The sequence below is a fragment of the Saimiri boliviensis genome, chromosome 8 (genome assembly GCF_048565385.1).
Source record: "Saimiri boliviensis isolate mSaiBol1 chromosome 8, mSaiBol1.pri, whole genome shotgun sequence".
Lineage (NCBI taxonomy): Eukaryota > Metazoa > Chordata > Mammalia > Primates > Cebidae > Saimiri > Saimiri boliviensis.
Window position 1 is genome coordinate 16,853,120 of NC_133456.1, and position 24,178 is coordinate 16,877,297.

Sequence of the window (24,178 nt, forward strand, 5' to 3'; positions counted from 1 at the left end):
AGGCAAAGGTTGCAGTGAGCCAAGATTGTGCCACTGCCCTCCAGCCTGGGCAACAGAGAGACTCTGTCTCAAATAAATAAATAAATAAAATAATAATTAAAAAGATTAAGCCCTCTGAAAATCCTCAGGAAATAATTTTTAAATGGTAAAAATGTTATATACAAAGCTATTTCACTGCCAAATTAATATTACTAATGGGAACTCACACCATGACAGGCACCACCATTAGCAGATTCTCTGATTTATAAAAAAAATATATATTAATATAAATATCACACAGATGGGGAACAGGTAAAAAAATTATGAACAGACCAATGAAATGTTGGGCAACCATTAAAATAAAGTTTATAGAAAGTCTAACATACTGCTACATTGTTATGTTAAAAAGCAGGGTATAGTACTCTAATATAGTACAATTATAATTCTTTTTAAAAGGGAAGCAAAAAGAGCTATGCAGAAAAGAAAGGCTAGAATAAATACACTAAGGTGACTATTTGCTGAAAGTATAAAATTTTAATTTTTTTCATTTCTCTAATTTCATCAATGTATTTCAATAAGCAAACATTAAGTTTAAAAAAAATAAATCTTTACTTTTTAAGAATGGTTTTGACAAATTTGGCATCTCACATTAATAGCAAGGTTTAATGGTAGGAAATTACCTGCATGTGACTTTTGTATTATAGAAACCAGAACTACACTTTTGATAAGATACATATTTGAGATTTAACTCTGACACTACCTGTTTGAGCAAGTCAAACTCTTTTTCCTTGATTATAGGATGTGAATAGTTAACTCCTACCTTTCTTGCAAGGATGCTTTTAGCATTAGAGGTGCTTGTTTACATTAAAGAGCCTAGCACTGCCTAATGCACCATCAAAAGTATCCTTTCTTTGCTTTTTTATGGCTTTTAATGAGCCAGTCTTTTCATTAGGCACTCCAACCCATCAACTTCCCCAAAACACCGTTCTCTCCTTCGACAAGTGGCTAGTTGTTAGTCAGTGGTATAGCTTGTTGGAACCTGGGATTTTAGTATCTTCAAACCTGATCTTCCCTTAAGAGACTACATTTGGTGCTCTGCTCCTAGAACTCAAAACAAGTAACAGTCACATCCTTATCTACATGCTTACATTCTCCTCTGTATTCCAGTCCTCTCTACTGTTCTATGCCTTCTCCTAATCATCTGCTGCCAACCCTAAACACACACAGAAGTCCCACAACTTGAGGTTTTATTTAGTTAATGTCAGAGAGGCTTTCCTTTTAATGCAAAAGTAAAACTTAGAGCTTAAAGTCAAATTAGACCTAGTAATAAAAAGTATCAAAACCTAAATGAAGATCTTGAGGGTATCCAGAAGTACACCTCAAAATGTCCACTTAAATCTCAATCAGTACTTTTTTTTTCTCTTATTGAATCTGAAATTTCTCAAGGATAAACCAGTCTAGATTATACCATCCTATTTAAACCTAGACATACAGTTTAAATAGACTTCTGTAGATTAATAATGAAATCATAACCCAATTACAAAATGTCCTTAAGAAATAATACATTATGGAACCAAACAACGATGCTGATTTGTCAATCAGATTTTAATATTTTAAATAAACGTTTAGAACAGCTAATTAATGGCAGTTAACTGTCACACAGAACTCATTTTATTTTCAACACAACCCTAGGAAATATCCCCATTTTTCTATTGGGTGGACAGGGAAACTGAGGCTCAGAGGGGATAAGGTTACGCCCATTGAGCAGCAGCTAAGGCATCAAACTCCAGATTAGGACACAACACTTCTTGTTCAAAATATAAAATATTCATACTAGCTGCAGATTGAGTCTTATAGTCCCAGGAATTTAGGAGGAAAAAAAAGATGCTTTCATACAAATCTTTCCATACTCATTATATTCCAAATTTTACTCTCCTGCATGGAGCTTCTGATGTCGAAGAAGTGCTGAACTGTGCCTAAAGGATTTCCCACATCCAACACATTCATGAGGTTTTTCTCCAGTATGAATTTTGTAATGCTCACTAAGGTGTGCTTGTTTGCGGAAAGTTTTTTCACACTCACTACACTTATAAAGTTTCTCTCCAGTGTGAGTCCTTTCATGTTCAACAAGGGAAGAGTTCTGAGTGAAGGCTTTACCACATTGACTGCATATGTAGGGCTTCTCTCCTGAATGAATTCTCTGATGCTGCATGAGGCATGCACTCTGATTAAAGGCTTTCCCACATTCATTACACTTAAAAGGTTTATCTCCAGAATGACTCCTCTGATGCCGAGTAAGGCATACGCTCTGACTGAAGGCTTTGCCACATTCTGTGCATTTATAAGGTTTCTCTCCAGTATGAATTCGCTGATGTTTAATAAGGGATGGGCTCTGACAAAAGGCTTTTCCACATTCACTGCATTTATAGGGTTTCTCTCCAGTATGAATTCTCAGATGCTGAACAAGAACTGCTTTTGTTTGAAAGGCTTTCTCACATTCATTACATTTATAAGGTTTCTCTCCCGTATGAATTCGCAGATGTTGAGTAAGATTTGACTGTTTGCGGAAACAAGTTCCACATTCAATGCATACATAGGGCTTCTCTCCTCTGTGAATCCTCTGGTGCTGGGTAAGAGATGATCTCTGAGTAAAGAACTTTCCACATTCACTACACTTTGAAGGTTTCTTCTTCATGTTAATGCTCCAATGTTTCATTTTTAGTGATATTTGGCTGGAATTCATGCTGCTTATAACACCAAATTCACACAGTAATACCGTTCTCCTAGGAAAGGTTACTGTTTGTGTGTGCTCACACACATGCATTGCTATCCTCTCCTTCATCCCTGAAGGATTTCCCTTCCTCTTCCTTGTTCAGCATGCTTTCTCAATTTCTCCAAAAGTGAACCCCTGATGATCAGCCTCTCTGAAGAAAGAGATTAAGTAATGACAGGTCTTAGGAATTCTATAAAATTCCCTATCATGATTGATTCTGAAACAATCAAATACTAAAAACTAACCCAGGTAACTTGGGATCATCCAGATTTGCATCCATCCACAGTCATAAATAACTGGAAAATGTGAAAGGAGTAAGTATCCTAGACTTGAGAAAATTAAGTTAGGGAAACTTATTGTCCACTTACAGTCTCTACTCAAAAAACAGAGGAATAATAATTCAATTTCCTTAGGTTGCCTACTAGTGATAATCAAAGAGTTTCCCTCCTAAGACTTCAAATGTGATCCAGGCTGTAACTTTCAATAGGCCTATCTCACCAATCCTTCCTTATTCAGTCACCTTTACAGGTGTTGCTTTGGATCTCTCTTTCTCTACAAAACATTCACCATCTATAGTTCTCTACCTAGGTCCAACTGGAAACATATGGGTTTGAAAACTAAAGTCCTGCCTACGGAAAGAGAGTAAGATATTGCTGTTTTCTTTCAGGAAAATTAGAGACGTGGTCCTCAAAGAAGAAGCTTTAATTGGACAGTAACTTGACTACAGCATCATGGTCCAGGAGCTAGCCCTCACCTTTGTAGCCAACGAAATACTTCAGAATCTGAAATATATTAATCAGCTTTATAAGGGGAATGATATAGAATATAAAGTGACTTTGCTTATTTACAAGGAAAAATTTTTATGCTCAATATAGAGCTGGTTAACACATTCTCTGGACTTTAGAAAACTGTCTGGGAACCAAATCATTGTCATCAGGGCACTCTTTGGGAAATAAAGAACTGGAGAAAGAATAAATTACTTAATTGATCATAATTAAATGCTCATCAAATTTTGAAACCCTGGTGCCCTAAATAAGCCACACAGAATTAAAGAATGAATATTCAGATGCTGCACATCAGAGCAACCTCTTCCCTAGGTAGTGCCGGATACTAACACATTCTTATTCTCTGAGGCCCATTTTTATCTTAGTTTTCTAATCATGTAAATTACACATATATAACCTCACTTTAAAATATTTAGATAATATAGAAGTATATAATATAGGCAAGGCATAGTGGCTTGCACCTATAATCTCAACACTTTGAGAGGCTGAGGCAGGGCTGGGTGTAGTGGCTCATGCCTGTAATCCAAACACTTTGGAGGCCAGGGTGGGCAGATCACCTGAGGTCGGGAGTTCAAGACCAGTCTGACCAACATGGTGAAACCCTGTCTTTAAAAATAAAAGAGAGAGAGAGGCTGAGGCAGGAGGATCGCTTGAGGCCAGGAGTTTAATATCGTTACTATCCTAGAGTAGTATCACCAACGACAAAAATTAGTGAGTGGGTAGACTTCAGGGAGATGTGGCAATGCACAAAGAAAGAGGGCAGGTCCTTCTAAGGACTAAGCATCAGGAGTAAATATTTCTTTATAGGAGATCAGCTTGGAGCCCAAAGGCTCCCCAAAGCCTACTGGAAAAGCCATTGATTTCAAAAGTCCTGCAAGCCTACACAGCAGAAGGCAGTAGGACCAGAAATGGATCCAGTCAAGAGATGTGGATTCTAGTCTCAGCTGTCACTGATTTATTCAGAAATCTGAAGCAGGTCACTCACTCTCATCCATTTCTTATTTGTTAAATAAAAGTGAAAATCTAGAAAATATTGAAAGCTTCCTCTAGTATCAACATTCTGCAGTGCTTTGATTGTATATACAGATGGGAAAAGAGCAAAAACCTCAAACCGAGCCCTTCCAGTTCATCTTTGAGTCTATTTATTCATTATTTGAAAAGTACTAAATGAGCTAGCAGTGAGGTGAGTGGGTCTTGTTCAGAACCAGCTGAATCAACAGCAGGGAAACTTACTGTCAGTTATCCTCCTACAATTAGAATTGGGGGAATTTCTGTAAAATAAGAGGATTGCCTTTGTGTGAGGAGTATCTGCTGCAACATGTTAAGGACCCTTCATAAGGAAAAGGTTTCAAGAACCCCTCCTAATGTAAAGAACACTTATTCGAAGGCAGAAACCTTGTTTCCTGTCTAATATATCCCAATCCACTCGCATATTTTAACTGACACTGAACAAACTGTTCAATTATTTTCAAACTTCTCTTTTTTTCCCCGTTTGATCAAATAAGCCACTGATTATTTTCAAGCTTGTCATCAACCTTTAATATTTAGCTCAAATGTAAATCTCGATACTTTCCTTGTGGGAAATTTTTCTTAACTTTTCCAAGGCAGCTTCTCCTCTACATTCTCAAAGAATTACTTTTCCAAAGCACCTTCTCTACATTCTCAAAGAATTACTTTTCCAAGGCACCTTCTCCTCTACATTCTCAAAGAATTACTTTTCCAAGCACCTTCTCCTCTACATTCTCAAAGAATATTACATGTTCCGACTGTAGGACTTTCTACTCTGATTATATTCTCTTCCTCCACCAAACTTACAAGTATGCCATGGGTTCTGGGGCTAGGACTTTTTTTTTTTTTTTTTTGAGACGGAGTTTCGCTCTTGTTACCCAGGCTGGAGTGCAATGGTGCGATCTCGGCTCACCGCAACCTCCGCCTCCTGGGTTCAGGCAATTCTCCTGCCTCAGCCTCCTGAGTAGCTGGGATTACAGGCACGTGCCACCATGCCCAGCTAATTTTTTGTATTTTTAGTAGAGACGGGGTTTCACCATGTTGACCAGGATGGTCTCGATCTCTTGACCTCGTGATCCACCCGCCTCGGCCTCCCAAAGTGCTGGGATTACAGGCTTGAGCCACCGCGCCCGGCTGGGGCTAGGACTTTTGAACAAGTTACCTAATCTTTTTTTGCTCCCGCTTTTCAACGGTTAAATGGAGATGATAACAGTAAGTACTTTACAGGGTTGTGGTGACGAATGAGTGGGTAACTCCATGGCAACTATTTAGAAGAACGCTAGCTGGTAAGCATTAAATAATGCCTGCTATTAAAGTATTATTATAGTGTCTACAAGTCTTCATACAGTACCTAATTTGTTGCTGTTAAAGAAAAATAAATAATGAAGGGAAGGTGATAACTCTTGCATATACTTATGTCAACCCGCATAACTTTGGAAACGGCAAGGCAGCAAACAGTATTCACTTCCGGAAATCAGAAAAGTAAAGTGCCCAAAAGTTCACTGACTTGCTCAAGTACGTACAAATCGAACCCAGGTCCCCCGACTCCCAGCCTAGGGCTCTTGAACAACCTCTCCTTTCTTCATGGCAAGCTTGCCCCAGGCCCCCAGCCTCTGCTCCAAAGGCCCTCTGGGATGGAAGACGCCCTGCGTCCCGAGGGAGGCGCTGGAATCTACCCACAGCAGCCGGGCACAGCAGAGACCGCTCACCGTGCGCTTCCTGCGGCGCTCCGCTCTTGCACCTAGCAACACTCAGGTCTCTGGACGCCGCCGGGCGGAATGGAGCAAGTCCCTGACGCACCACGCCGGCGTGACGTCAGCAGTCCGCGCCTCTGGCCAATAACGGCTACCGTCTCCTCTCTAGGAAGACGGGAGTGGCTTCCTCTCGGTGGTCCCTCCCCGCCGGAAAGCGGAGGATTTCGGTCCTGCGCCGGCAAAGACCGGCGCTAGAAACCGCTTGCAAGCCCACCTGACGGGCGTCTTCCAGCACAGGGAAACGGAATGGAAGTCAGGAGGGTCGACCGCAAGGAGCTCTTACTGTGCATCAGTCCATCCTGCAAGGCCGCTGCATTTAGCTTCCTATGTTACTGTCCGTTGGGGATTCTCAAGGCTTTCACAAAACTGGCTTCCACCTTCCTCACACATCTTCACCGCTAAGAAAACTGACCTTGTCACAGGAATCCCTGACATTTAAGTGACCCAAGATGTTTGTTCAAGTGGCCAAAAGAAGAGCTCTGCAGGCCTGGCGAGGTGGCTCACGCCTGTAATCCCAGCACTTTGGGAGGCTGAAGCAGGCGGTTCACCTGAGGTCAGGAGTTCGAGACCAGCCTGGCCAACGTGGCGAAACCATCTCTCCTAAAAATACAAAATTAGCTGGGCATGATGTATGCCTGTAGTCCCAGCTACTTGGTAGGCTGAGTCAGGAGAATCACCTGAACCTAGGACGTGAAGGTTGCAGTGAGCTGAGATCATGCCATCCATCCTGGGTGACAAGAGTGAGACTGTCAAAACAAACAAACAAACAAAAAAACCTCTCTGCTTTGGGCTTAAATCCCCAATTTTCGGTGTTTGAACTTTGCAACTTTACCTCTCTGTGCCTGCTTCCTCAATTATTGGATATAATAATGGTACCAAGTTTCATAGGGTTGTTGTGAGGATTAAATGAGGTTAATATGTGTGAATTAGTAAGAACGTCTAGTATTTTTAAAATCTTTGGTGAATGTTAGGACTATGATCTGTTTCTCAAATCCCAGCTTCAGTCCCTATTGTTCGGCCTTGGCTTCAGGGACTTTTCAAGGCCTGAAGGTAGCACACCCATCCGTTTCTACAAAACTTCACATCTTGCTGGCCCTAACTCAGGAAATATTTGCACACATGGGTTTATATTGATGGGTAGAGTCTACAGATGAAGGCATGAGCAGAGAGTACCTTATTCACTTCCAAGAATTCTTACTGATCTGCAAGCTCAGGACAATGGGGCTGTTTGCATACCATCGTATCCCTAGTGTGCAGCATATAGTAGTGAACACTTGCTGACTAAATGAGATGCAGCAGAGAAATTAACCATTCCAGACCAGGCACAGTGGCTCACACCTATAATACAAGCACTTTGGGAGGCCAAAGCAGGCAGATCACAAGGTCAGGAATTTGAGACCAGGCTGACCAGCATGGTGAAACTTCATCTCTACTAAAAATACAAAAATTAGCCAGGCATGGTGGCATGCACCTGTAATCTCAGCTACTCAGGAGGCAGAGGCAGGAGAATTGCTTGAACCCAGGAGGCAGATGTTGCAGTGAGCTGAGATTACGCCACTGCACTCCAACCTGGGCGACAGAGCGAGATTCCATCTAAAAAAAAAAAAACAAACTACCAATTCCAATCTGCAGTGAGCTAGGATCATGCCACTGCACTCCAGCCTGGGTAACAGAACCAGATGGCTGTTTTCCCAAAATGGAGTCCTTTTCGGACACAAATCAGGAATGATGGTGCCACAGACAGGTCATCACTATCTTTGGCTAAAAAGTGACCCTTTGTAAAACTGTCAGTTGACATGCCATGTATCAAGTTTCCTTGACTTTCTGGGTGTCACATTCTCAGCACTTGTTTGGAATCAGAGAGCAAGTTCTTCCCTCTAGCCCTAACATCCCACAAGCCACAAGCCAGAGAGCCTAGGTCTAATTATTCATTCCCCAAACATTAGGGTTCAAAGAATCTCCAAATCGGCAGGCTGTAGTGTGTGGAAGAGATTAAGTCTGGAGTGAGGTACCCTAGGTAGACAGGTAACTAGAAATAGTAATCTGGACTTTAATAGTTTGGGCTGAGCTTCTTTCAATGAGGTGGAAAATGAGTGGTAGGGATGGACACCAAAAACATTCCATAAAACTAAAATAACCTTAGCGCTTATGTGGCCAGTGGACAAAATAAATGAAACTAATGCCACATATCGTCAAGATTAGGTTTCTGCCTTATGTAGAAAGTAGGGGCCAAAATGTATAATCAACTTGTCACCCTCACACTCAGGGAAGTCTGAGATTCTGATAACAACGATCTTGTAACAAGTGAGTTCCTCACATCCTCAGGATGGGGAAAAATCGGAGCACTACGTTGCTGGGACAGATCCTAATGTGTGTGACAGATTATACTGTTTGCTGAGAACGACAGCAAGGAAAACCAAGCCGGCCCCCAAGTGGAAAACCACTCAGGGTGTTTTGAAGTAGTGGAAAATGTATGCATATCATATGATGGTTAAGCCAATTCTTTAAACACAGGACACATGACCCTGCCCCCATTGTTGCCTTGTGGAGAATGCCCATGTGCTGTGAGAAAACAGAGAACACCTGCTCGTTAATCACCTGTTTGACAGAGAATAAATATGTGGGTCAGAGTCTGTTCAAGGCTCTCAACTCAGAATGCTGTTAGCCCCCTGATCCCACTTTGCACTGTATCTCTGTATTTATTTCTTAATTCCTTCTGTGCCACTGGTTTGGGGTCTCCATGAGTACTAAGTGGTCAATTCTAGGGTGGATGCTGTGGCTCAGGCCTGTAATCTAAGCACTATGGGAATCCGAGGTAAGAGGATCACCTGAGGGCAGGAGTTTGAGACGAGCCTGGGTAACATAGCAAGAACCTCTCTGTGGGTTTTTGCTACAGATACAGATAGTAAAAGAAAATAAACTTTTTTTTCTTTTTTCTGGAGATGGAGTTTCGCTATTGTTACCCAGGCTGGAGTGCAATGGCACAACCTCGGCTCACCGCAACCTCCGCCTCCTGGGTTCAGGCAATTTTCCTGCCTCAGTCTCCTGAGTAGCTGGGACTACAGGCATGTGCCACCATGCCCAGCTAATGTTTTTTTTGTATTTTTAGTAGAGACGGGGTTTCACCATGTTGATCAGGATGGTCTCGATCTCTTGACCTCGTGATCCTCCCACCTCAGCCTCCCAAAGTGCTGGGATTACAGGCTTGAGCCACCGCGCCCGGCTGAAAATAAACTTTTTAAAAATTAGCCAGGCATGGTAGCTCCTGCCTGTAGACCCAAATACTTGGGAGGCTGAGGTGAGAGGATTGCTTAAGCCTGGGATGTCTAGGCTGCAGTGAGCTAGGATCATGCCACTGCACTCCAGCCTGGGTAACAGAACCATCTCAAAAAAAAAAAAAAAAAAAAAAAGTGGTCAGTTCTATAAAAAATAAAGAGACCTATGGAACAAAGGTATGATCAACAAAGAGAAAAGTGAATGAAGTGCAAGGACACTCTAGTTTAAACCTCATCTGACACTGGTTGTGTGGTCTTGAACAACCCAAACCATATCTTTTCTCTTTTGTTCTGAAGATCTGATGTGGCTTCATCCCTGCTGTGTCCTTCTGAAGTCATGAATTAAATTTCAGTGTACCAAGAAAAAGCAAAACAAATTCTTTATCATCCCAGAGCCCAAAAGCTCAGGAAGTGTTTCCACTTCGGAACTTTTAAATTTAAATTTTTTTTCAGAGAGAAAGTCTCACTCTCTGACACACAGGCTGAAGTGCAGTGGCGTGATCCTAGCTCACTGAAGCTCCAAAACACCTGGACTCAAGTGATATTTCCACCTCAGGTTCAGCGTCCAGAACAGCGAGGACTATAGGCATGCAGCACCATACCCGCCTTTTTTTTTTTTTTTTTTTTTTTTTTTTTTGGTAGAGACAAGGTCTTGCTATGTTTCACAGGATGCTCTCAAACTCCTGGCCTGAGTCAATCCTCCCACCTCAGACTTCTGAGTAGTTAAGATTACAGGTGTAGGCCACCATGCCTGGCCCACTTTGGGGTTTGCAAGCTCCAGATGCTCTCCTGCTAAGCCAGCATTGCTCTTCAGTTCCTGCTTATTATTTAATAGATATTCCAGTTGACACAGATATGCCTCTGAAGCTGCATGCATCTTCCTCGTCCTGTTGACCCTGACATCAATGTAATTGAAAGCATTTTGTTAAACTGTGATAGGCCTTTAAAATCTCTAATCAAAAAGTATGACTTTTTCTTATGGGATCCTGTTGAATACAACCACACACTCTGCATCTTAGGGAAAGTTTTAGAATTCTTGCTTCTGGCAGACATTTCATGGACACACATACTCACCCCACCTCCTTCCTGCTGTCAACTGGGGACCTAAGTCACAACCCACAGACTGGCACAGAAATGTCTGACTCTTCAGTGTAGTTCAACAAATACTTATTGAGTACCTTCTAAGTACCAGGCACTGTTGACACAAAGGCAAACAAATTTCACATTGTTGTTTTCCTAGCAAAGCTGAAAAAGGGAAAGATATGTGACCAAACCATTATAATGCAACATAATAAAATGATGAAAAATACAAGACTGAGTAGAAAATACATGAAGTTAGAGACAGCTCTGAGATGTTGCCTGAGCACATTCCTAAGTGACAAATGGGAGTTTTCCAGGCAAGCAGAAGCAGGGATGGGAACTGAGGCAATAGGAACAGTATGTGCAAAAATGTCCAAGTAGAGTCCAGAGGTGATATCGCAGAATCACAGAAATTTGAACTATGGAATAGAATATGCCAGGCAAGGAATGGCAGCTGAGAATGGTAATTCAGGCATTGGTCAGATTAGGGGCCTCACATGCCTCTTTAAAGGCCTAGTACTTTATTTTGAGAACAATAAAGCAGCCAGTTATGCTTACAACGATCAAGAAGAAATGTGAAAAATGGCCTAGTAGGGCAAGAAACTGCAAGACTATTAAATTTTTAAAAAGGGAGTCCAGGCACAGTGGCTCATGCCTATAATCTCAGCACTTTGGGAGGCTGAGGCAGGCATATTGCTTGAGCCCAGGAGTCCAAGCCAAGCCTGGGCAACATGGTAAAACCCAATTCTACAAAAAAAATACAAAAACTAGCCAAGCATAGTGGCACATACCTGTAATCCCAGCTACTTGGGAGGACTGCTTGAGCCTGGGAGGTGGGGGTTGCGCATGTCCCAGCTACTTGGGAGGGTGAAATGAGAGGATCACTTGAGCCTGGGAGGTGGGGGTTGTGCATGTCCCACCTACTTGGGAGGATGAAATGGGAGGATCACTTGAGCCTGGAAGGTGGGAGTTGCAGTGAGCAGAGACCATGCCACTGCATTCCAGCCTGGGCAACAGAGTAAGATCCTGTCTCAAAAAAATTAAAATTAAAATTAAGGGGACTGGGCTACAGCAATTGCAGTGGAGATGGCTTCCAGAAGTAGGAGATAACTTCAACAGGACACAGTGGTTGAATGGATATGAAGATTGAGTAAGAGGGAAAACTGAGGGTGAGGGCAATGCTTAGGCTTGGGGCCATGCTGGAGTGACTAGGCACATCGTTGGCCAACAACTGAGAGAAAATCAGGAGCACATAAATGCAAGTGTGAGAATATGGGGTCAGGGTAGTGGAAAGACCAATTATTTACCTTTCTGTTTCCCCAGAAAGTGAAAACATGCCAGATTTTCTCAGTCTGATAATCAAAAATTCAGGATCAAGTCTCCATTTGAGAAAATCTTTCCCACAAGAACTTACAGGTATCTTTTTTTTTTTTTTTTTTTTTTTTTTTTGAGAAAGTCTCACTCTGTCTCCCAGGCTGGAGTGCACTGGCAGTCTTGGCTGACTGCAGCCTCTGCCCAGGTTCAAGCGATTCTTGTGCCTCAGCCTCCTGAAAGGTTTAGTTTTAATTTCTTTCTTAAGACAATTCTCCCTATTCTTTCTGCTCTCCACTCATAATTCTCAAGATGGCGTACAAATATTGCTATAACTATATATCAGGAAGTTTGAAGAAAGGTTCTGTTGGGCAATGGTTGATATACTGATTCATAAAATATTTACTAAATGGCCAGGTACAGTGGCCCACACCTGTAATCCCAGCACTATGGGAGGCCGAGGCAGGTGGATCATGAGGTCAGATCGAGACCATCCTGGCCATGGTGAAACCCCATCTCTATAAAAAAAGAAAAAATTTGCTGAACATGTATTATGTGCCAGTAATTATACAGTGTTGTTATCTAGAAGGTATACATACAGACTTTGCTTTTGACAAAAGATTTTCACGAACATATTTAGAAAGCTTTTACAGTGTTACTTTTACTCATAATGTATTAATATCCTCAATTATGACTTCCCTTGTGGTAGGTTTTGAGAACATAATCTTCCTAGAAAGGGAAAAAGATATATATTTATACTATATTCCCATTAATGGTAATTCGTGACCCAAACCAATGCCTACAAGGCAATTGCTCTAGAAGAAAAAAAAAAATCAATGATAAGTTCCAAATAACCGAGTATTCCATAACCAACTTTAGTTGTTTTTAATAGTCATATTTTAAAAATGCTATAAGCTTCACAGTTTAGAAACTATTTTAAATACCAGTCAAAGGCAATCTTCTGGAGCTCAATTTCTGAGTAAGAGTGAAGAACATGAAAGGAATTTGGGAAATAATGGTAAAACCATGTCATTTCTCTCAAAAAGAATAAAATACTGTCACAGTTAGTAGTAAAATGTGCTATCCTGATTTTTCAGGGATTTGAAAAATATTCTTTTAGAACTCTTTCCAAAGCCATTCCATGACAAATGCCAACACTTTCTTAAGCAGTCCCAACATTCAGCCAACTGAAAATTGCATCTTCCTTCATAACTAATGCTTTCTCATAAAGACCAACAAACTAAGTCTCGTTTCGTTAAGATGCTGTTAGTATTAATGGGTGTCTCTCCTGTGGTCCCTGTGTATCAATAGCCTAGGCAAACTTACAATAGACAGGTGTACACCTTAGTACAGGCAGAGCTATGTAAGTGACTTGCTCAGTCACATGCAGACTTCCTGTTCTGAGGCTTATCACTCTAACACAGACCCATTTCTTTTTTTTTTTTTTTTTTTTTGAGACGGAGTTTCGCTCTTGTTACCCAGGCTGGAGTGCAATGGCGCGATCTCGGCTCACTGCAACCTCCGCCTCCTGGGTTCAGGCAATTCTCCTGCCTCAGCCTCCTGAGTAGCTGGGATTACAGACCCATTTCTTTCCTGGGTAACCATTATTCCTTTGAGATAGATATTGGGTCTTCCTGGTTCTCCGAACAGGTATGACTGCCTTCCCATAAACCAACACCATGAATTCTAACTTGATCCCCTATTTCATTCTTAGCTGAGTCACCTTAAAGCTTGGAAGAATCAGGAAGGATCTTCACCTGGATAATGAATCCTTTACTAGCAGATCTATAGAGGTCAACCCAGTTGTTGCTTAATATCTCATTTTTTAGATGAACGAATATGGATTTTTTTGGTTGTCAACTGTTACTGTCTCCTCTTCACAGTACCACTTCCACAGGCTGGGAGCCTCCCCCATGGTAGCATGGTCAGGGCTGCCTCAAATATCCAGAGGCTACTTACACTTAGCACTACATCAGAAGTGTGCCACTTCACACTGAGAGGCAGTGTTTAAGAAAAACATCTCAATCTGCCAGCCAACGAGAAGGTAACAAGTCAGAAGGTGGGGCAGGGTGTAGTAAAGGGAACAGAAGTGCTAACTTCACAAACGCCTCTTCAAGCTGTAAGAGTCACATGGGAAGACAGCAGCAATGTGCAGGCTTTATCTGAAAAGCAGGAACTTCTTTCTACCCTGTATTCCCAGATGTCCACCTGGAGTAGGCTTTGCATTCCCTCAGCTCCCACCTCCATTTCTGGAAATATTCTTCTCAGAGTGCAGTAGCCAAGTCTCCTTCATCCTTCCCTCCAGGAACCCTACCTGCCCCTCTACTCCCAGTCATGCTCACTACAGAAACTGTCATAACCTAAATGCCAGTATTATTCACCACTATGTAGTTTCTGATGTCTGAAAAGGACTGAACTATGTCTGAAGAACTTTCCACACTCAATGCACTCATAAGGCTTCTCACCAGTGTGAATTCTGTAATGTTCACTAAGGTGTGCGTACTTGCGGAAGGTTTTCTCACACTCACTACATTTATAGAGCTTCTCACCAGTGTGAGTTCTATGATGTTCAGTAAGAGATGAACTATGAGCAAAGGCTTTCCCACATTCTTTACATTTATAGGGCTTCTCTCCCGTATGAATTCTCATATGCTGAGTGAGGCAGGTGTTCTGATTAAAGCCCTTTCCACACTCATTGCATTTATAGGGTTTTTCTCCAGTGTGACTTCTCTGATGCCGAATAAGGCAAATGCTCTGAATGAAGGCTTTACCACATTCACTGCATTTGTAGGGTCTCTCCCCTGTGTGTATTCTCTGATGTTTAGTGAGTGGGGTGCTCTGAGTAAACGCTTTGCCACATTCCTTACATTTATATGGTTTTTCTCCAGTATGAATTCGCTGGTGTTTAATAAGAGATGGGCTCTGACAAAAGGCTTTGCCACATTCTTTACATTTATAGGGTTTCTCTCCAGTATGAATTCTCTGATGCTGAGAGAGGTTTGCCTTTGTTTGGAAAGTTTTCCCACATTCATCACACTTATGGGGTTTTTCCCCAGTGTGAATTCTCTGATGTTGTGTAAGATTTGAGTGTTTTCGAAAAGAAGAGCCACATTCATTGCATATGTAAGGCTTCTCACCTGTGTGAATTCTCTGATGATGAATAAGGTGTGTATTCTGATTGAATGCCTTCCCACAGCTATTACATTTATAAGGCTTCTCTCCAGTGTGAATTCTCTGGTGTTCAGTGAGATGTGAGTGATTGCGGAAGTAATTCCCACATTCATTACATTTATAAGGTTTCTCTCCAGTGTGAATTCTTTGATGCTGAGTAAGAAATGATCGACATCGAAATGTTTTCCCACAATGCTCACATCCATATGGTTTCACTCCAGTGTGAATTCTTTGATGTTGAACAAGGAATGAACTACGACTAAAGGCTTTCCCACATTTCTCACATGCGTAGGGTCTCTCTCCAGTATGAGTTCTCTGATGTTGGGTAAGGGATGAGCTCTGAGTAAAGGTTTTTCCACATTCATTACATTTCCACGATTTTTTCTGTGTGCAGAGAGTTGGACATTTACTTTGGTCTGAAATATCATTGCTGTGTATATTACTTGTTTCCCACTGATGCAGACTCTCTTCTGTAGAAACTCTGAGATGTGTAACAAGGCTTGAGGTCAAAAGCAAGCTTTTCTCTAAATTATATTCTTGACTGATAATTGTAGGGGGTGCTTCTTTGTGGATGAAAGTTATTGCCCCAAAACCTCCTTCCTGGAAAAGGCATGATCCAGGAATCTCTCTAGCAGAGTTTTCCTTCATGCCCTCACATGCATATTTTTCTTCAAATGTAGAATCCTGGTATTCATTCCCTTGGAAACTCTTTACTACTATGCCTGATGAGTCAGTTTTACAGACTTCTTGCTCTGGAACAGGCTTGTTCTTATTTACCCAGCCTGAAAGAAAACAGCAGAATGAATATCTCCTGTACAAGGTAGAGTGAAGGCCCCTGAAACTGTTCAGACCTTAACTTTTGCAGACTACAGTAATGGCCTATGAGGAAGGACCAATAACAGCAAGTGTGGCAAGTAAGTTAGAATTGCAACTGGTGGAAGAGATGTGCATCAGGGTAATGTGATCACCATTAATGAGGAACTCCCATAGAAGAGGCAGCTACAGACACCCAGAAGCAAGAGAATAAGACAATGGAGATAAACAAAAAACAACCAACCCACAGGCTAAGATTAGGGCAAGACAGGAAACATGAATGGTTTGTATCCAGAGTGGAGAATGGGAGAATGTAAACGGGAAAATGCTGGAAATAAGAATGATAAAATTATTGCTAGGGAAAAGCTGGCTCCAGAGATGTTCACCCACCCCTGCCCCCAATAACCCTGTAAGAGACAGTTATTTTATCTCCTGAGCCTCACCCAGCTTCTCTACTAAAATTTCCAAAGGCTTCCTGTTGGTTGGCTATTTCTCCCACTGCTTGTCTCTTGCTCACTCACCTGGACAAGTCTCTCTTGTAATCTCTCTCTCTTCAGCTCCTTGCATAGTCAACATCCACAGATCGATTTATCGCTTTGATTGGAAAACTCTTCAGGTTCGGAAATCTGAGAGCCCTGCTCATGGGGAAAAAAAGGTATGGGAGGAGGAAGGGAATATTACTGTCCCAGTAAACAGAACAAAAGAAAAGAGCTGTTGCCTAGGGACACTATCCAATAACACACACAATACCTCTCAGGATAACAATGTGGAAGCAACCGCAAATCAGCATTGGCTCACAGCCTCCTAGGTTCACAAACCACAAGTGTTAGCTGTCCCAAAAATGGTAACAGCAGACTAGCATACTATTTCAACACTTGATAAATAAATCAGAATGTTATTTATCACCTTTTTATAATGACAAAGATTAAATGAATAGGAATATTCACATCAATTAGTACACCCTGTTCATCACATAATAATCTATATGAAAAGTCAGTTAAATAGTTAGAAGCTGTAGATCAAAATGTCCTCATAGCAAGGCTTGTGCATTAAGTCTGATTTACCCACTTCTACCAAATGTCAAGGACCTGAGATAGTGTTATGGAATGCTATCTAGTTGATACAAACTAGAGACACACTGATTGTCCTTTCTTCAGGATGCCATATCAATTAAAAAGTTTTTCTTCAGGTATAGCTCAGTATCAGAGGACAGGCTGTAGTTAAAAAGAAACAAAAATAAATTTAATTGGGAAATAAGTTTTGACTTATAAAAAGGTTGCAAAAATACCAGTTTCCTTAAATGTTGCCTTTTAAAAATGTCAGTATCAAACTGTTTATTCAAAAACATCTCTCCATTTAACCTTGAAGTGAGAAGTAGAACAGGCAGCATTATTCAAGGAAAAAAGGAAGATGCAGAGATGATTTTACCTAAGTCAAGAACTTCAAAGACATGAAATAATAAAATAAGTCTGCTCAAGTATATAATACACTTGGTCTTGTGCACTTCTCAGTGAAGTCTGTGCCACTGCATTGAGTTTTAAAGGCTTAAGAAGATCCTTGGCTGGGAGTAGTGGCTCACATCTGCAATCCCAATACTTTGGGAGGCCGAGACAAGTGAATCAGGAATTCGAGACCAGCCTGGCCAACATGGGGAAACCCTGTCTCTATAAGAATACAAAAATTGGCCAGGCATGATGGTGGGTGCCTGTAATCCCAGCCACTTGGGAGGCTATGGTGGGAGAACTGCTTGAACCTGGGAGGCAGAGGTTGCAGTTAGCCAAGATTGTGCCATTGCACTCCAGCCTGGGTGACAGAGCGAGACTCTATTTAAAAAAAAAAAAAAAAAAAAAAAAAAAAAAAAAAAAAAAAGATCCTCTTTGAGTTTTCCTGATTCTCATTCACAGGAAGGACATAAAGGGACCTGTAAGGGACCTACTATACAAGCCTACAGAGACTTATGCAAGTCGATTGGGATTTGAGTGACTAATCAGTGCTAGACAACACTAGAAAAGGAAACCAGACACCCTGTCTGCCTCCAACTTGTGTCATAGCTGGACAAAGACATTAAATGTATGATTTCAAATATGGGAGTTACAAAACTGCAAACATAGGGTACTAATGAATGTAGAGCAGCGGGGCCCTATAGTCTGGGTCCCCTTTAGACATGTGAAAGGGAAAAATAGAGACAAAATAGAACACACAAAAGTAATCAAGTTCAGTATGTTGGAGGAATAGAGGAGACATAGTAATGCTCAAGTATTAAGCACCAGAAATGAGACATAAAGCTTGAGGCAAGCCAGTTCAAACAGAACCCTAAAAACCATTTTAAGGACTTTACATTAAAGTGAAGAGAAAAATATAATAGGGATTTGAAAAAGTTTGATAAAAGACATGACATGGTTAGATCTGCTGTTTAAAGGAAACACATTCCTCTGTCCACAGCACAGAGGGTATGTGTAAAGGTGGGGAGTGGGAGGGTAAGGTGAAGGTGAAGGCTAGAAGATCCCTTGTAAGGCTATTTCGGTAGTCCAGTATGGGGACTGGATTAAGAGAAAGAATCAACCAGAATGAATGAATATTGGTTGGAGGGGTGAGAGAGGGGGAAGTCAAGGATAATTAGCCAGTTTTGGATGATGACAGTCACCTTTAGTGACGAGTACACTGGTCTGGAAAGGAATAAGACATATTTAGTTTCAAATATCCAAATACAAAGTAGAACAGGGCATACATAGCTGAAAGAGAGGAGAGAGGTATGGTCTGAAGAGTTTTAGACATAAAAAAAAGTAATTGAAATCACAGGAATAACAGATAAAAACTTCAAAGCAATGTGGCTAAGAAAACTCCCAACAGTGAGTCTAAACAATTAAAAGATCTCTAATCCCAGCAACGTGAGGTAGCTCACACTTGTAATCCAAGCACTTTACGAGGCCAAGGTGGGACAATCAATTTAGGCCAGAAGTTTGAGACCAGCCTAGGCAACATAGCAAAACTGCATCTCTAAAAAAAACAAAAATTAGTTTAGTGTAGTGGTGTGTATCTATAGTCCTAGCTACTAAGGTGGGAGGATCACTTGAGCCCAGGAGTTTGAGACTGCAGTGAGCTATTAATATGATTGCCTCACTGCACTCCGGCCTGGGCAACAAAACAAGATCCCATCTAAAAATAATTAAATAAAAGATCTCTAAACCTCTAAGAAATGTAAATAAAAATAATTTAATATATGATAAAAGCAGCATTTCTAATCACACAAAGATAGATTATTCATAAATCAAGTTGGCACCATTGCTAACCTGGGGAAAAAAAAAAGTGCGACTACTACATCATGCCACACATGAAAATACACCCAAACCAATTAAAGGGTTAAATAAAAGAAATAACGCCAAAAAATAATAAAATATGACCAATAATTCATTGTAGGGTTAGCGCTTTCAAGCATGATACAAAATGGATAGGACAAAAATTGATAAATTTGACAACATAAAAACAATACTCTATATCCAAAATACAAAGAATATTAAAAGACAAACAAGCTTTAAAAAAGTATTTTTCAGTTATATATCAAGGGATAGACAGACCTAATAAACACTTCTTAAAAATGAGTAAGAAAAAAAGACGAACCGAGAGAAAAATGGAAAATACAAAAAATGCACCAAGAATTACAAAAGGCCAATAAACACATTAAAAGTTCCATCTTTGTGGTAAACAAAGAAATGGAAGCTGGAAGAATGAAAAATCATTTTTTACATCAAACTGGAAAATCTATTTTTAATGCTACACTCAAGATTCAGAAAGGTGTAAGGAAAGAGTTTCTAACACACTGGTGGGAATGCAAGTTGGTTCCATCTTTCTGGAGCTAATCTGACAATATACATCAGGTCTGAAGGTTGTAGTTTCAGTTATAGTGGGGATGTTATGATCAACATTTTGTGGATACAGCAATTCAGAACAGAATGCTCATTTTGTATATATGCCACCTGTAGTGTACCTCAGAGTCATCAGTATGCCGTAAGAAATGACTATATGCTGGCTGGGAATGTTGGCTCAAGCCTGTAATTCCAGCACTTTGAGAGGACAAGGTGGGCAGATCACAAGGTGAGGATATCAAGACCATCCTGGCCAACATGGTGAAACCCCATCTTTACTAAAAACAAAAAAATTAGCTGGGCATGGTGGCTACCTGGCTACTCAGCTACTCAGGAGGCTGAGGCAGGGTAATTGCTTGAACCCTGGAGGTGGAGGTTGCAGTGAGCCAAGACTGCACCACTGCACTCCAGCCTGGCAACAGAATGACACTCCATCTCAAAAAAAAGACTATATTCTTTGACTTAGTAATTCTACTAATGAACTTTCTCAGAAATATGTAACTTTCCAGAGAGAAGAGAAACAGAATTCTCCTGATACCTGTAAAAATATTTCCTGAAATGTACATGGAAATAAAAGTTTTTCTATTGGTAGACACTGAAGATTACCAAATTATGGTACTTCTAGTTGGTGAAAATTATTTAGACATAAAGATAAGTAAAAATGAAAATATGTGATTATTGGGGAAAATATTTATGCCATAAATAGAAAAACCCAGGATAGTAACACTTCAAGTATTAACATAATGTAAAACATATGTTTGTTAAAATATACATGTGACATGCCTGTGGTTCCAGCTACTCGGGAGGGTGAGATGGGAGGATCACTTGAGCCTGAGAGGCAGAGGTTGAAGTGAACTCTGATAGCACCACTGCACTCCAGCCTGAGTGACAGAGCAAGACTCTGTGTCAAAAATAAAGAAATAAAAATAAAGAAATAAAATAATAAATTGTGAATAATTTTCCCGAATATCCTCTATTATCTATATTTTGCTACACTTTTAAGAAAATGAACAAATCTGTAAGAACATATAGCAAATTATTTATTGTGATCATTTCTGAGGAATAAAATTATAGTAAACTTTTGCCTTAGGGCCTTTTTGCAATATTTGAAAATTTTCCCATAGGAATAAATAACTTCTGCAATCAAAGAAAAAGTCAAAAAGTATAATCGGAAATGGTACAGAGATTTATGTACAAAGATCAAACTATTACTACAACTGTAAGATAAACAGGCAAACAAACATTGATAGACTAGCAAAGATAGATTAGAAAAGTATTAAAATCATAATTTCAAAGAACATTCATGAGAAAATATATTACGTTAAAACAGGAAGATACAAAACACTAAAATAAAAACAATAAATATGCACACATATATTGGGACTAAGTAAGCACTCAATAAACAGAAACTATTGTTAATAAACAGATAAAACATACACATTTTAAAAAGACATAAGGAAAACCCACCAATATTAACACACTTATCTCTATGTCAGTTAATGGTTCACTTCAGTTTGTCCTTTATACTCTTCTATGTATTTTACTTCTCCTTCAATAAACACGTATTACTTTTATAGATAGAAAAAGTTACTTTTTAAAAACCCAGAAACAAAAACAAAAACAAAATGTCAGATCTAATGGCTATGGTATTGGCTTCCTACCCACAAGATGACAGTAGATTGGACTGGGAGTCAGGAAAGTCTGCTCTGCCAATAGCCCATGTGAATGGGCCTACATGACAGGCTATTCATCTGAAAAGGGTGACAAATTAGATAATATTTATGTGTCATTCCAGCTCTGATAATCTGTGAATCCTTGACGAGTTAATTCACATAAAGCATTCACATAAACCATATTTTATCACATAGATAAAAAGATATCTACTCGATGGCAGGCACTCAATAGGGGTTAGATGCCATTATGGTTGATACTAAAACTTGCAGACAAAGAAAGACATCTTGGTGATGACCACATCCTTCCAATCACGGATCATCTGAGCTGTCAGCAGTTTGTCTATGCCAAGGGTCAGCAAACCTTTTCTGTAATAGGGCAGAAGGTAAATTTGTTTAGGTTTAATGGGCTAAATGGGATACATAGTCTCTGTCTCAACTATTCAATTTTGCCTTTGTAATTTGAAAACATATATGTAAAATATATGTTTGTTAAAACATACATGTGACATGCTTGTGGTTCCAGCTACTTGGGAGACTGAGGTGGGAGGATCACTTGAGCCTGACAGCCAGAGGTTGCAGTGAGCTGTGATAGCACCAGTGCACTCCAACCTGGGTGACAGAGTGACAGCCTTCTGACACTATGTAAATGAATGAGCTTGCCTGTGTTTTAATAAAACAGTTTTACCAAAAAAAGTGGCAGACCAAATTTGGCCCATATTTGCTGACTTCCAGGTCTGTAAGTTGCCCAGAAAGTAATGTACCGGTGCTGCTACAAATGCCTATTGTGGAATAATCTAGCTGTTGGTGATTTTAAGATGCTAAAAACATCCCTCTGCAGATGTGGGGAAAGAATGGTATTACGGGGAAGGGTAAAAGGAAAGAGGCTCTTAATAGCCCTATCCTGCTAACCTAATAGAGAGCAGGCTTCCTCCCTCTACCTTGTAAGCTTTTTCCCTGATGCCAACTCTTTACCCCTCAATAATCAGCTAAAGGAGCCTAGGCAAGCTAGATGAGGTTTTTCGAGAATTTTAAACTATCTCTTCAATGAGACCCCATTAAAATGTACTCTCTGAAGTCCTTCTTGTCTGCATGTTGGCACCAAACAGTACACTCAACCAAACTGTGGCAGTACACTGTATCTAACTCTTATGCAACCTTGGGTCACTTAGCGATGTTACCTGGGACAATTTTCTACTCTCTCTGTACCTCAGTTCCCTCACTTAAAAAACGATACATAATACGTTGTTGTGAAGATTAAATTAGCACACATGCTTCAAACAGTACCTGGTATACAGAGGATGCTAAATGTTGTTTACAATATTACCACCAAAATCTGCTAAAGCATATATCCCCCTACACAAGACTGGAAGCATCTTTACATTTGGCAGTCTCCAACCTCACTCCTTCTGCAGCCTCGCCTCTGAATTCCGTGTAATACTTGGCCTGTAATGGATAGTACCCCTTCATTGGGAGACATTAAGGCTTGCATACATGCTATCACATACAAGCTGTCAACTGAGCCTTGTGAAGAAGCAAGGAACAGACTTCTAGTACTTTAGAGATCAAGAAACAGTCTCTGTTCCCTCCAGAATTGTAACTCAGGTCTCAAGACTTCCAATGAGTGCGCTTTACGCTATTTGCAATCTCCTATAAAAACAGGCTCTAAACAAGTTTCTGAGCTACAGGATCGGCCGGGTGAAGAAACTGGTATCAGAAACGAGAACGGTGATCCCCAAGATCTCGTTTCCTGACATGGGTCCCAGGTCTTTATAACCATCCATCATTCACTCACTCATTCATTCATTCACTCCGCCATTTTCCCAGGCTTCTCCTCTGTGCCAGGCATAGTGCTGGGTTTTGGGGTCTGCAGTGCTGAGCCTGCAGGCTGGGCTGGCCGAGCCGCCAGGAGTGCCCCAGGTCCAGGCGGCTCCCGTAGGCAGCAATTCGGGGAGGATCAAGGCCGGGGGGAACTCCCTCCAGCCCGCCGCCCCAGCCAAAGCTTGCCAGGGCCCCTCTTTTCCCTTCCCTGGGTCCCAACCCGCTCACTGTGAGATCCAAGTGCTCCCCGCGAAGCGGCGCGGGCGCTCCTAGAGGTGCATGGGACCCAGGACACCAGCCTTAACTTCAGAAACCGGAAGAGTGGTGGCGCGGCCGGTAGTGCGTCAACAGCGGGCTCGCGCATCCGTCCTCGGATTCTCTAGGAAGCGGGAGGAACATCTCTGTGGGACCCTAGAAGAAGGCGTTCCCTCCAAGTCCAGCCGGTGACTCCATCCTTGTTTCCATCCAAGCCCAGCGGCGTTCCTGACCCATTAACAACTATCTTGGTCTGAAACACAGTGGCTATCTCAACCCTCAGGAAAACTGTAGGGGGAGACGTTGGGGATGGAAAGGATGCCAGGTAGCAGTTGGAATGGGCCATCCCAACAAGAAACTAGTATATTCTGTCTGCTTAAAATAATCTCTGTTAAGAACCTTGAGTGATCCCCTGTTATGTAAGAATAAAGGACAAACTCCCAATCTAGGCCCATACAAACTGACCTCAATATCAACATCTCTTATTTGGCTATCATATACATTCTGCTGTAACGTTACTGAATTCCCATTGGACTCCTGAAATCCCTTGCCTGTTTCTGAATCTAGATCTTTTTCTCAGGATTTTCCCTTTGAAATATCTCCCTTCCTTTTACCTGCTC

At 41.0% G+C, this 24,178-nt stretch overlaps 2 protein-coding genes across 2 annotated transcripts; both read right to left on the reverse strand.

Moving 5' to 3' along the window:
- Positions 1-569: 569 nt before the first annotated feature.
- ZNF501 (zinc finger protein 501) lies at positions 570-2,824 on the reverse strand. Its single transcript, XM_003926420.3, has one exon. The coding sequence runs from the start codon at positions 2,819-2,821 to the stop codon at positions 1,907-1,909; it is 915 nt and encodes a 304-aa protein (XP_003926469.1). The 5' UTR covers positions 2,822-2,824; the 3' UTR covers positions 570-1,906.
- A 9,960-nt stretch (positions 2,825-12,784) lies between these two features.
- Positions 12,785-23,613, reverse strand: ZNF502 (zinc finger protein 502). The gene is made up of 3 exons (XM_003926230.4): positions 23,532-23,613; positions 16,471-16,584; positions 12,785-15,918 (listed from the first exon to the last, which is right to left on the reverse strand). The coding sequence occupies exons 2-3, from the start codon at positions 16,523-16,525 to the stop codon at positions 14,339-14,341; spliced, it is 1,635 nt and encodes a 544-aa protein (XP_003926279.1). The 5' UTR covers positions 16,526-16,584; positions 23,532-23,613; the 3' UTR covers positions 12,785-14,338.
- Positions 23,614-24,178: the final 565 nt, after the last annotated feature.

Coding starts and splice junctions, on each gene's coding strand:
- ZNF501 (XM_003926420.3), bottom strand. CDS start 2,821: ATGAAGGAGAGGATAGCAATGCATGTGTGTGAGCACACACAAACAGTA.
- ZNF502 (XM_003926230.4), bottom strand. CDS start 16,525: ATGTTGACTATGCAAGGAGCTGAAGAGAGAGAGATTACAAGAGAGACT. Junction 15,919..16,470: donor TACAAGAGAGACTTGTCCAG/GTGAGTGAGCAA, acceptor GTTTTCTTTCAG/GCTGGGTAAATAAGAACAAG.